The 13931-nt window shown below is 51.7% G+C and overlaps 1 protein-coding gene across 1 annotated transcript in view; it reads right to left on the bottom strand.

Annotated features, from left to right (window-relative positions):
* Positions 1 to 13931, bottom strand: part of PLXNA2 (plexin A2) — a 219683-nt gene that overhangs the window by 4919 nt on the left and 200833 nt on the right. The window contains exons 22-28 of the mRNA XM_004375335.2: positions 13192 to 13460; positions 11228 to 11294; positions 10832 to 10978; positions 9648 to 9807; positions 9180 to 9283; positions 2865 to 2964; positions 1274 to 1464 (exon numbers count right to left, since the gene is read on the bottom strand). Of these exons, the coding sequence (XP_004375392.1) occupies positions 1274 to 1464; positions 2865 to 2964; positions 9180 to 9283; positions 9648 to 9807; positions 10832 to 10978; positions 11228 to 11294; positions 13192 to 13460 (1038 nt within the window). The remainder of the gene's footprint in view (positions 1 to 1273; positions 1465 to 2864; positions 2965 to 9179; positions 9284 to 9647; positions 9808 to 10831; positions 10979 to 11227; positions 11295 to 13191; positions 13461 to 13931) is intronic.

Genomic DNA, 13931 nt, shown 5'->3' with positions numbered 1-13931 from the left:
GGGAGGGGGCGTGGTGGTGTCAGGGAGGTGGGGGGGCTGAATGGGCAGATTCTTAGGCAGCTCCTCTCCTCCAACCTGCAGCCCCATGCTGGGTTTATATCTGTATCCACACCAAGCGAGCGGGAGTAGGCTCAGGACAGTTGAGGCAGTGAGGGCTGGGCCTGGCTTCCCCACAGGTGAGTGGAGGGCACAGGCTGGGGGCCGGTCGGAAGGGGTGTCTGAAGAAGAAGCTGGCTGACAGCGGGCACCTGGCAGGAGCATGACAGGATGGGGAGGGTCTGATAGGGAGGTGTGAAGAGCCTTAAGGTCTTACTAGCCCGTCACAAGTGGCATCTATGTGTGGGTTGCAGATGAAGGGTCTAGATTCAAGTCCACCCAGGCACAGCCCTGAACCACAGAGCCTTGGAGAGTCTGTGGGGCAGGGATTAGACTGGGCCCAGGTCCCATAGTTGCAGGCTCCAGGTACAGCTCTGAAGCTTTCCTGGTGTCTCTTTGTGGCTCTCTTACTGGTACAGTGAGCACATCAGGCAAAACAAAAATGGAGACACATGGTATGACACAGTATGTCTGTGCCACTTCTGGGAGCAAGTCTGAGGGCTGTCATTTGGGTGCCACTGCATTAGAATTTCAGCAGCATTTCTGCAGGGTCAGTGGGAGAGAGTATCTGAAATCTAGCCTGGCCTGGAAAAGCTGGTCCAGGTGACTGCCATGCATATAGGCATATTTTGCTTTCTACTAGGGAAGCTGGAAGACAGCTTTAGATCACAGCTTCCACAACTGCTGTGCCTCACTTCCATCAGCATTTGGGGAGTGTGATGAGATGTGGTGGGATCAGGAATGGGGAGGTTCAGAGCCTTCCTGGGTTACTGGCAGGACCAAGTCTTGGTGCTTTCCCTCACAGTGTGGCCAGAAAGCAGGTGGAAGAGGCAGTGATGGCAGAGGCTGGCAGATCTGCTCAGTTAACCAGGGCAGGAAAAGCCTGCTCTGTCTTCCTTCCTATGGGGCGAGGGGCCAGCAGTGAGAGAGCGGCTCCTTGAAGAATAACGGCAGTTGTGGGGAATGGAGGGACAAGAGCTGTATCACTACTAGTTTGGTCAGAGGGTCGAGAACAGCAGTAGCCTGACCCCCTGGAAACCCTGCCCAGGGACCTGGGCTTTAGCTCACTGAATGGGTCCCCTAGAAGGGCAGACACCATGACGTCCTTACTATGTGGTGGAGGGGCAGGAGGCAGCCCTCTGCGGAGCCCTCCCTGGCCTGGGCAGACAGGAGTTACCTTGGTGGCCAGTAGCCGGGTCAGGTAGATCTCAGATACCATCTTGCTCCCCCGGTCCCCCTCCTTCTGGTCCCCGTGGTCATGGTTCTTCACCAGGTGCCACACCTTGACCCCGCTCTCCAGGTCTGGGGTGATCATAGGGGCCCGAGACCGCAGACTGTCGGGACTGCCCGTGTACCTGAAGGAGGAATCTGGGGGGGCAGGGGGGTGGGGCTGTGAGTAGCTCATTCACCATCCTTGCCTGTAGAATGCTTTTTGAATCCTTGCCCACCCGCTGCCCTCACTCAGAATAAACTATTTTCAATTGGAAGAGGACTGTTGGGATCTCATATGCGGTAGGTTATTTTAGGGATCCTTGATTGGCATGAGGACAGAGGAGATTGAAGCCTTTGTAAAAAGAGGATTTAGAAATTCTGTGAGCAGTAAAGACCCTTGGGGGTTAAGGAGCCCTCTTCCTCTATGCTTCCAGCAATGAATAATCAACAGGTAAAATGTCAACTGGATTTTTTCACAGGAGCTGTAATAAAAATCTGGATGCTAAGGAGGTTTAAGCTGTGTGATCCCTCTTGGGAATTAAAGGGTCCCTTCCTTCTTGGGGTCTATAATATGGAATTTCCTAAGCCCTTTTTTCAGCTGCTGAGCTCAGTCCAAGGAGCCCTGGTGTTGCAGTGGTTAAAATGCTTGTCTGTTAACCAAAAGGTTGGAGGTTCAAAACCACCAGCAGTTCAGTGGGAGAAAGATTTACAGCCTTGGAAACCCTATAGGGTGGCTATGAGTTGGAATCGACTCAACGGCAGTGGGTTTGGTTGGTTTGCGGCTCAGTCCTGTGGGTATCCTTTACCTGGGCAGGCCAAGGCCTTAGTGTGTACATGCAACCAGAACAAATGGAGTAAGAGAGGGTAAAGCACCATAACCTCACCGCCCAGAGGTACTGCAGGCTGTAGCACCCCCTAGGGTGGAGGGACTAGGGTGACCAGATAATTTATCATCCAAACTGGAACACTTTGAGACTACTGAACCAAACGAACTTGATGCCATCCAGTCGATTCCGACTCATAGCGACCCTACAGGACAGAGTAGAACCGCCCCATAGGGTGTATAAGGACTGGCTGGTGGATTCGAACTGCCGACATTTTGCTTAGGAGCCAGAGCAGCCTGTATTCTCAGAACTGTGGGCAGCTGTGGCACCATGTGCCCTTTGCTATGCCAGGCCTGGTGAGGGAGTGTGAGTAGCCCAGAACCAGAGAGACACTGGATAGACAGGTCGTTTATCCCAGTTTGCCTGGGCCAGTCCCAGTTTATACTTATTAATAATACTCCCTTTTTATTCTCAAGGGCCTCCCTGGTTCTACGCTATTCAGACTCCTTCACCAGGCCTGGTACAGCAAGGGGCATATGGCGCCACTACTGCCCACAGTTCTGAGAAGACAAGCTGCTCTGGGGATGATGGAGCCAGGCAGGAAGGGAGACAAATGAGGAAGGGGCTCGGAACCAAGGCCAGGCAGGGGCAAGGGCTTTCTGCTCTTAGAAGGGATGCTGAGTGGTCCTTGTAGGCCATAGAAGATGCCACTCGGAGCGGCCCAGTCCTCACCGTATCTGCTGATGGATGTCCTGGAGATGCTGGCGGAGGCAGGGATGTTGTATGAGGAGGTCTGTTTGGGGACCAGAGCCACCACCGATCGGTCTGACACCTGAGAAGAGCACAGAAAGCACAGCGCAGGTGAGTGCAGGCATCCGTGGGAGCTTAACCAGTCACGTCCTTGTAGAAAGTTATGGACTAGGTGTGGGGTGGGGAGCCAGGAGTTTGGGAATGCCAGAAATCACAATTACTGTTATTTTTTGAGCTTTCATTGGACTAGAGCTGTGCTGTCCGATATGATAGCTAATAGCTCCATGTTGCTATTGAGCACTTGAAATGTGGTTAGTCCAAATTGAGATACACTCTAAGTGTCTGTATTGAGACGTGCTATGAAGTGTAAATACACAGCAGATTTCAGTGACTTAGTATGAACCACAAGATATAAACCACCTAACTGATAATTTTTATATTGATTACATGCTGAAATAATTATTTGAAAAACATTGGATTAAATAAAATATATTATTAAAGTTAATTTCACCTGTTTATTTTTACGTGTTAAAATCTGCCTAGTAGAAAATTTTAATTACACATGTGTTTGCATTTGCGGCTTGCACTGTGTTAGACAGCACAGGGCTAGGCAAGCAGTCCTAGCAACCTTGTGCATTCTGTCTGTACAATTATTCCCACTTGACAGATGAAGCAACTGAAGCAGAGAGAGGTTATGTAATGTCTTCAGGGCACGTGCTTACTACGTGGTGGAGCCTAGATTTGCAGCCAGGTCTGCCAGGCTCCAGAGCACATGTTCTTTTCATTATATCCTGTGTGGGGTTTGTTTCAGTCACGCTGATCTGAAGCCTGTTTTCCCTTTGGCTGTGACCTCTTTCTGGCCTGGGTCCTACAATGCCTGGGCCACTTCGTGGCTTCACCAAAGGGTAGCTGCTCTTTGGGGGGCAGAGAGAAAGGTGGTGTCAGGCCCCTTCCTCTGGGAGAGTGCTGGATCCACACCCAGCCTGTAGGGAGAGGGCTGAGAAACGAGGAGCCATATTGAAGACATTTGGGGCCATTTTGATTTAAGGTTACTCTCCATCCAATAAAAACGGAGAATCCCCAGAATCGTGGCGATGCAATTAAACCTCTAACGCAGAGGGAATAAAACACTATAACAATGTTATAGGCCATAAAACATTCCTATTAAACCATTTTTTATTTTAACAATTTTTATGAACTTTATAAGTTTGATTTATAGCTGCACCAGTCATAAAGCCATCCTTCTGGGTCTTAAATTGTCAGTCCCTGTCTCCCACCAAAAAAGAATTAAATGTTGGGAAGTCAAACTATAAATGAAAATTAGTGCTAACGAGATTCCCTGATAGCCAGTTTTAGTGGTGGTGGTTAATTTTGCCCTCCCTATAAATCTGCGGGAGCCCGGGAAGTTTTTTAACATCTCTTTGTTAATTAAGATTATGTAGATTTTCTCCCGCAGGGGCTCCAAGGACCTTTGACTCTTGGGAGGGCAACCAGAGCGCAGTGCTTGAGCTTGGTGAGCACAAAGCTCCAGGGTCGGTGCCTCCCAGTGCCATCCTGTGCCTGGGAGGTGCAGCGGCTCCGTGACCTCCCAGCGGGCCAGCGCCTGGACTCCTCAGCCAGCATTTTGCGCCACCAGCACCAGGTCTAGGACTCAAGGGGACCTCTCCACCTCTGCCTGTCAAGGAATCTTCCTGGCAACTGATGGCCCAGAAATGGTCCCTGAAGGCCTGGGAGGGCAGGGCTCACACTTCCAGGGAGACCAGATTATGTTATCATTTTTGGCTTGTTGTCACCTAAAGGAAGGTTCACAAGGCCACTCAGATGACCGCAGTTAACTCAATTTCAGGTCTCATCACTAAACTCCTCTTGTCCTCGGTTTTTCTGTCTCTTAACCAACAGGCCCACTACCTGTCTGTCAGTTTGCCGTACTGGGGTGGCTTGTGTGTGGCTTTGATGCTGGAAGCTATGCCACCGGCATCTTATATTCCAGCAGGGTCACCCATAGTTTCAGTGGAATTTCCAGACTAAGACTAGGAAGAAAAGCCTGGTGATCTGCTTCCAAAAAATGAGCCAATGAAAACCCTATGGAGCACAACAGAATACTGTCTGATATAGTGCTGGAAGATGAGCACAACAATGGACTCAAACATACCGACAATCAGGAAGATGGAGCAGGACCGGGCAATGTTTCATTCTGTTGTATATAGGGTTGCCATGAGTCAGAGCTGACTCGACAGCAACTCACAACAACACCAAACACACAGCGCAGATCTGTGGTCAGGATGCCTGGCTGGGTGTGAGCCCTGGCTCTGCCATTTACTAGCTGTGTGACTTCGGAAAATCACTTACCCTCTCTGTGCCCCAGTATTCTCATTCGTCAGTGGGTAATAAAGGTGTCCACCTCATAGAGCTGTTGTAAGGATTGAAGGGGTTAAGACACGTTGAGGGCTGAGAGCAGCATCTGGCACCCAGTGAGCACTCGGTAAGTATAGCTATTAGTGTTACTGCTATCGTCATCATTGTCCCCCTTCCCCAAAGGGAAGAAAAGTCCCTGCTGTCCTGTCACTCAGGACTAGTGCGTGGGAAGTGCCTTGCGCTCAGTAAAGCTCAGTAAATATTCGAGGGATGAATAAATACATGAATGATAGAGGACATCAGGGAATTGAAAGCATGATGAGCACCATAGAACAGAATATTCCATGCTTTCGTCTGGAAGCCATAGGACAGAGAGCCCAGTAACAAGTGTTACGTGTCGGAGACAGAGAGGAACTACCTCATGCCTGCCCTTTAGAAACTTATAATTTAGGTGCGTGATGCCATTCTTTTTGCACTTCCTATTCAGTTCTAAGGAGCTCTGGTGGTACAGTGGTTAAAGCGCTCAGCTCAAACTGAAAGGTCAGCGGTTTGAACCCGCCTGCTGCTCCGAGGGAGAAAGATGTGGCTGTCTGCTTACATAAAGATTTACAGCCTTGGAAACCCTCTGGGGCAATTCTACTGTGTCTTATAGGGTCACTCTCAGTCAGAATCAACTGGATAGCGGTGGTTTTGGTTTTTTGGATTCAGCTGTAATTGCAGGAGCCTTGGTGGCACAGTGGTTAAAGCGATTGGCTGCTAACCGGAAGGTTGATGGTTCAAAACCACCAGCAGCTCCATGGGAGAAAGACGTGGCGGTCTGCTTCAGTTGAGATTCACAGCCTTGGAGACCCTATGGGGTTGGTATGAGTCGGAGTCGACTCAATGGCCCTGGGTTTTGTTTGTTTTTTTCCAGTTGGTTCACTACAATAGCTCTACATGTGAATAGTGTGTATGTGTAATTAAAAAAAAAAAAGTTGCCTTTGAATTCATTCTGACTCATGGTGACCCCATGTACATCAGAGCAGAACTGAGCTCCACAGGGTTTTCAGTGGCTGTGATCTTTCTGAAGTAGATTGCCAGGGCTTTCTTCTGAGTTGCCTCTGGGTGGATTCAAACCGCCAACCATTTTGTTAACAGCCAAGCGCTTAACGTTCTGTGCCACCCACGGACTCCATGTGTGTAATTAACAGGAAGTAACTATAGTTACCTGGTATGGATGTGAACATCCTGGGTACCTCACCAGTTATTTCTAATCCTTCCAGCCACCTTGACAAGTTGGGCTTGTCATATCCATTTTACAGATGAAAAGTCCAAGGTGCGGGGGAGTGGCAAACACATACCGCCAGTGAGCAGTGAACCCAAACCCCCTGCCATCAAGTCGATTCTGACTCACAGCGACCCTACAGGACAGAGTAGACCTGCCCCATGGGGTTTCCAAGGCTGTAAATCTTTACGGAAGCAGACTGCCACATCTTTCTCCTGTGGAGTGGCTAGTGGGTTCGAACTGCCAGACTTTTGGTTAGCAGCCGAGTGCTTTTAACCACTGTGCCATCAGGGTTCCTTCTGAGCAATGAAGTAGGGGTTTAAATACAGTGTCCAAAGCTTTTTATCCCTTCGCTATACCTGGAACAGGGGTCCAGGTAGCGAGTAGGCATAGATGCAGGTCAGTGGGGGATGCAACTCAGACAGGAGTGTCTCAGGGTACCCGCAGTGGCCCCCTTTCTCTGTGCCCTAGCAGCCTGGTCTTGGCAACTTGGCAGTTGGGAGCCCGGCCTGCCAGCCCCCTTTGTGAGGCACGGACGGAGGCGATATTAATTAGGCAATCCTATAGGATCTTCGCCTGAGGCGCTTCCTCTTGTGGGTTGAATTTCCCTCAGGGTCTCTCATTTCCAGTTTCTATTTTAGCATTTTTCTTGACTCCAATTTGCCTACCTTCGCTTAATCTTATGGAGACCCCCAGCAGTGAGCACTTACAGTGGGAGGGGAGGGAGGCGGGGTGGATGCTGCAGGGCCCTTTGTTCTTTCCGCTGGGATTTTCTGCCTTTTTAAAAATATTTTTGTTGTGCTTTAGATGAAGGTTTACAGAGCAAATGAGTTTCTCATGAAACAATTAACACACATACTGTTTTGTGATGTTGGTGGCCCACCCCACGACATGTCAACACTCTCCCCTTCTCAACCCTGGGTTCCCTGTCACCATTTGTCCAGCTTTCCTGTCCTCTCCTGTCTTCTCATCCTTGCCCCTGGGCTGGTGTGCCCACTTATCTCATGTATGTGGTTGAGCTACATGTATTATTGTTTGTTTTATGGGCCTGTCTATTCTTTGGCTGAAGGGTGAACCTCAGGAGTGACTTCAGTACTGTTAAAAGGGTGTGTGGGGTCCATACTCTTGGGGTTTCTCCAGTCTCTGTCAGATTTACGTGAGTTTGAATTTTGTTCTATGTGTTTCTCCAGCTCTGTCCAGGACCCTCTATTGTGATTCCTCTCAGAGCAGTCGGTGGTGGCAGCTGGGCACCATCTAGTTGTGCTGGACTCAGTCTGGTGGAGGCTGTGGTAGTTGTGGTCCATTAGTCCCCTGAACTAACCTTTCCCTTGTGTCTTTGGTTTTCTTCACTCTCCCTTGCTCCCGATGGGATGGGACCAGTGGAGTATCTTAGGTGGTCACTCACAAGCTTTTAAGATCTCAGATGCTACTCACCAAAGTAGGATGTAGAACATTTTCTTTATAAACTATGTTATGCCAATTGAGCTAGATGTCCTCCAAGACTGTGGTCCTCAGCCCTCAGCCCAGTAATTCGGTCCCTCAGGGAGTTTGGATGTGTCTATGGAGCTTCCATGACCTGGGATGTTTTGACTCTTCATTCATTGTCTGCCAGTGTGCTCAACACTCTTATATACATTTCACCTATATCACACAACCTGTGGAGTAGGGATCATACTAACCCCATTTTACAGATGAGAAGAAAGAGAACTTAAGTAATCTCTCCAAGGATACCAGTTAGGAAGTGGCAGCTAATAAGACCTGAAGACAATCTTTTCCCTGTTGTTTTGAGTGCTGTTGAGTCAATGCAGACTCATAGCAACCCTACAGGACAGAGTAGAACTGCTCCATAGGGTTTCCTAGGCTGTAATCTTTATGGGAGCAGATTGCTAGGTCTTTTCTCCCGTGGAGCCGCTATTGGGTTCGAACCACCAACTTTTTGGTTAGCAGCCGAGCACTTATCCATTGCACCACCAGGTCTCCTTCATCTTTTCCCACTACAGGTAAAAAGTGTAAGTTGCATTATTAAGATGTCCTAAGGAGAAAGTGACAGATAGCTTATGGTAATTGTCTATTTAGAGGACTTGGCAAATATGCACTTTTTTCCTGGAGACTTAGAGATATACAGGCTAGAAGTGCCTTAGCTTTATCTGGAGCCTTGGTGGCACAGTGGTTAAGAGCTCAGCTGCTAACCAAAAGGTTGGCAGTTTGAATCTACCAGCTGCTCCTTGGAAACCCTATGGGGCAGGTCACTATGAGTCAGAATCGACTAGATGGCGGTGGGTTTGGTTTTCTGGTTTACCCGAGACTGGTTCGTGAGAATCTCCGGGGCTGGGGCCTGGGCACTGATGTCTTTTTAAGCATCCTCCCCACCCCAACCCCCGGTAATTCTAAGGGCAGCAAGGCTATGACTCACTGTCTAGCCTCAAGGAAGAGGAGGAAAAGGGGAGACAAGAAAACCCGTTTTAGGTTTTGGAGGGCCTGCAGCTGTTGTCAACTGCTGTCAAGTCGACCCCATGTACAGCGGAATGAAATGCTGCCCAGCCAGCGCCATCTCCATAAGTGGTTGCAGAGCAGACCAGTGTGATCCACAGCGCTTTCACGGGCTGATCTGGGGGCATAGAGGAAGCCTTAGAGGGGAGACGCATTTAGGGAAATGGACTCACTGGAGCCCCCATCACCTGATAATGCATCAGCGTGTTGAGCCGCTTCCAGTCACCCTCGATCTTGGTGGTGATGTCCTCGTCTTGCAGCACGACCCGGGCAATCCGGCCTTGGCGCCACTCTGGGTGGAAGGGGGTGGTGTGGGGATCAGGGTGAGAGGGGTGCAGGCTGAAAGCCAGATCACCCAGCTGTGCCTCCTCTGGAGACCTGGCAACCCTGGCTCCCTCAGGCTCATGCCTATGAGAGAGCTTAGAGACATCTAGGACTCCATGGGGTCAAGGACACTGAGGGAGAAGTATAGGCCTCACCAGAGACAGCCACGTCTGACATGGCCCCACGCCTGCTCAGGACCCAGTCATGTCATGAGGAGGGGCTGTATGCAGGGCAGGCTTCCCCCTGCCCATCCCATCCCATCCCACAGCCTCAACACCCCCTGGAAGCTGTTTTCCCATTCCTGCCCCATGCTCCAAGGCCAGGTCTCCTACCCAAGTCCATGTCCACAGCCCTCGGCCGCTGGGAGTAGGGCACGTTCTTATACACGGCATCCAGGATCTTCTCCTTGACCTGTGTGATGGTGTCACAGTTTAACGCCTTTACTGGGATCTCCGGGCTGTTCTCGTTGTCTGGGTTGACGCAGTTCAGGATCTGAAAGTAGGAGACAGAGGGTGAGCAGGATGGGAGGGGAGAAGGACTGAGGCCTCAGAATCTTCTCTTTCCTCCTTACACCCACTGTGGTCTGTGCCTCAGTTTCCCAGATTCTCTCATCTTCCCATCATTTGCCAAACAAGAAGCTGGGTCATTGTGTCCACCCCTTCTTTCTCAGGGAATCAGGACTCTACTTTCTAGATCCTGGAGGAAATAGGTGTCCTAGGGGTTTAGCTATCCGTCAGAACCGACTCGATGGCACGTAACAACGACAGCAAGGGGTTTAGAGATGACTCAGGTACATCAAGCGCTGGCCTTACACTTCGCCAGGGCCTCTAGGTTAGGAATCAGCAGATTCACATTCTTTCCCATATGCTGATTTTTCTTGTTAGCTGTCATCTAGTTTGCCCCGACTCATGGCAACCTCATGCACAGCCGAACAAAACGCTGCCCACAAAACGCTGCCCGGTCCTGCACCATCCCCACGATCGGTCGCAGACCAGACCATCGTGATCCATAGGGTTTTCATTGGCTGATTTTCTGAAGTAGATTACTAGGCTTTTCTTCCTAGTCTGTCTTAGTCTGGAAGCTCTGCTGAAACCTGTTCAGCATCATAGCAACACACAGGACTCCACTGACAGACGGGTGGCGACTACACATGAGGTGCACTGGCTGGGAATTGAGCCTGGATCTCCTGCATGAAGGTGAGAATTCTACCACAGAACCACCACTATCCTACACCTAATGGTAGGTGATATATTCCCCCCAGTACTATCTAGGGTAAACTGAGGCATAGACAACACTTTGGGCCCACCAAATGAGATGGTAGAGGGGGAAGAAGCCCAGGTTTCCGACATAGCCAAACCTTCCGTGCCCTTGGTACACTTAGCATGCCCTTTGAACTTGCCCCAGGCTGGTCTCTCTGCCCCCTATTCATCCCCTCAGACTGCCTCTGTGGTCAGCCGATAGAGTGCATATCAAGCAGGAGGGACAAGCGCTGTCCCCGGAGCTCCTGGCCTCTCACCAGGGTCTTGTACTCAATCTGTTGTCGGATGAGCTTGTCCTCGCTCAGAGAGTATCGGGCTTCGCCTGTGATGGCGTCGATGGGGCCCTTCTCCATCTGCTGCTTGATGGCACAGTAGAGCATGAAGAGCGGCTCCCCGGCGCACTCCTGTGGGCACAGGCGGGTGCAGGTGAGGGGGGCTGCCGCCTAGGCTGCTCAGCCCCCTGTCCTCTCCTGACTGCCTCTCGGGGTCATGGGGAGGGGCTGCCCAGCCAGCTTTGCTTGGGAGCATCCAGGCAAGGCAGGTTCCCTTCTCTTCCTGAGGGCTGGGGTCCCCGCGCAGCACCGACAAGCAGGCTCAGCAGGGTGACCTCCCATCTTGCTCTCAGCTCCGGGCCGGCTCACTCCCACGCTCACCTTCAGGAACCTGTGCAGCAGGAAGGCGAACCAGTTGGTCAGCATCTTCTCAGCCACCGACTCCGTCCTGTGGAGAAGGCAGAAGGGATGAGGGCGGTCCTCTCCGGAGGGGTCTTGGTGGTGGGGCCCGGGCTTATTGTGTGAGCCATGGCCCCAGAGAGCAACAGGGCATGAGGGAGCATGGGGCTGGGGGCATGATGCCTGGTCCTAGCCTGGCTCCGCCAGTAGCTCCAGCGTGACTGGGGCCTGCGGCTTCTTTCCGAGTCCCAGCTTCCTTCTGAAATGAAGGGGCAGGACTGTTCACCGCTGATGGGTTGTGGTACTACGAACTGCTTTGACTGTATCTGAGACAGGGTCTGACCTGGAGGCTATAATGGACTAGTTCTCCCCACTTCCTCCTGGCCGCAGGGTGGTTAAAAAGAGGGTTTCCTGCCCCTCTGGGATTCCTCACATGCCTGAGCACTCTGCTCTTCATGCCCGAGGGGCACCTGGTACCTGGCCCAGACACTCAGACTGCCTGGGTTCAAATCCTGGCTCTGGCTGTGTGACCTTGGACAAGTCATTTAACCTCTCCAGCTTCAGTTTTCCCATCTCTAGACAGGAACACTAAGCACAGTATCTCCCCCACAGTTCTTGGAAGGGTTGCATGAGTTAAAACATGGAACGTGCAAAGAATACTGCCTGGCACAGTAAGCTACACGCAAGAATTAGCGATTGTTCTTGCTGCCACATGCGATCTTGGAGCCCAGCCCCTCAGGTAGAGAGCAGCACTGAGGGTTTAGCTGACAAGGGATCTGCTTTGGCAAGGGCTCCCCTCTCTCTCATCCCCCTCCCTCCCATCCCATGTCTCCAGACTGCAGATCTGGGGACTCAGGGAGGAATAAAGCGCAGTGACAGACCCTCGGTGATGGGGATGCCGAAGGGGTATTTTAACGCCCTGCACGTGGTGCAAATTATACCCTCTGGTAGCATAAATCCCCAGCATTTGCCAGGGCTGCTTAGCAATTGGGCCTGGGAGAGAGTGACAACGGCAGAAGAAATTGTAGCTTTCTCCCCCAGCCCCTCCCAACACCCTCTCCCGGCATTGTGCCTGAGATTAGCTCTAATTTAAATACAACAGTTCTTAATGAGAGTTTCTAATGCTCAGATTGGCAGGAGTGGGGATTGGTGCTCATAAAACAAAGCCATTCTTCCTCCCTCCTCACCCCACGTGGGGCCTGGAAGCCGAGCCCTTCCTGGAGAAGGCTAAAGAGGACGGTGTGGAGTGGAGGTGGACTGTGACGTTCCCTGATGTCTGGAGGGCTGGTGGCTCCCCCGGCCTCCAGGGAAAGAGCCACTGGGGGTGTGGTAGGGTGCTGGTGATAGACCCAGGAAGCTTGGCACAGAAGGGACAAGCAGCACCTAGTCTCCAGCCCCACGCTCTCCAATAGAACCTTCTGTGATGATGGAAATGTCCTTTATCTGCGCTGTCTAGTACGGTGGCCACTAGCTGCATGTGGCTCATGAGCTCTTGAAACGGGGCTAGGGCAGTGGGGAACGGAACGTTTAGCTTTCTTTAGTTTTAGGTAACAGCCACCTGCCGCTACTATGTTGGACAGCACAACTCTAGATGCACGGGGAGGGAGACCGCAAGAGCCATGTTGTTTATTTTCTTTTTGTGGATGAGGAATTGAAATATCAGAGAGGTTGAGTGATCAGCCCAAGATCACACAGGCGGCAGAGCTGGGACTGAGCTGAGCCCTGTGGAGCTCCACCACACCGTGGCTGCTTCTGATGCTCTGCATTCTCTCCCTGGGCGAGGGGAGATCAGACCGTGCACCAGGGAGACTCATGGACTGGGCTGTCCTGCACCGATGTCCCTTCTGGGCAGTGGGAACCCTCTCCTGCTGCTTTTGGGGCCTGCCCTAACTGAGGTCCTTGGCCCTGCTCAGAGACCCCTATCCACCCCGCACCACAGGTCAGACCTCCGGAGAAGCAGCTTGGGGTGGTTCTTGTTCTCCAGGTTCTTATCGATGAGGTCCGAGAGCAGCTGCTTGAGCACGTCGGTGGCGTACTCGAGGCGGCCCTGCAGGCCGGTCATGATGAGCGAGGCCACGTTGCCACGGTCGCGCATGGAGAAACTGCGTTGCAGTTCCAGGGTGCGGATGAAGGTCAGCAGGAACACCTTGTTGTTGATGAGCTGGGCAAAGAGCTTCAGGGCCTTCTCCACGTGCTGCTGCCCGTTCCCCTGCACCTGGGGTGGGCGGGAGGGGGCAGCACCCTCAGGGGACAGCCTTTTGGCCTCCTACCTCATCTCTTGCTGAGGGCCTATGCTGGAGATGATACCAGCAACAGGACCCTCTCCACGAAGCCTGTAACTACCCCGCCCTTCTTCCTCCACAGTGACCATCCAGCCTGGCCAGGGACTGGCTGGTCTCTGAGGTCTGCAGCTGGCTCCGACCTCCCCTGGGTGGGGAAGGTTGGGCTCTGTGTAGAGCACAGCCCTTGGAGGGGACGCCGTCTGACTGTCCCAAGGACATAATAGGGACACCCCATCAGACTTGCTCAGTTTACTAGTCTCCCCCACCCGCCTCATCCTGAGTTATTATCTTTAGTAGAACAAATCAACAAACAAACCCCACAGAATCATGTCTTTCTTTCTCTAAGCCACCTCAAATCCATTTTTGAATGAGGCAGGGTCTTGGTTAATTAATTCAGTCATTAA

Source organism: Trichechus manatus, unplaced genomic scaffold (assembly GCF_000243295.1).
Source record: "Trichechus manatus latirostris isolate Lorelei unplaced genomic scaffold, TriManLat1.0 scaffold00035, whole genome shotgun sequence".
NCBI classification, from domain to species: domain Eukaryota; kingdom Metazoa; phylum Chordata; class Mammalia; order Sirenia; family Trichechidae; genus Trichechus; species Trichechus manatus.
The sequence above is the reverse complement of the archived record's forward strand: the minus strand, read 5'-3'. Positions and strand labels throughout refer to the sequence as shown.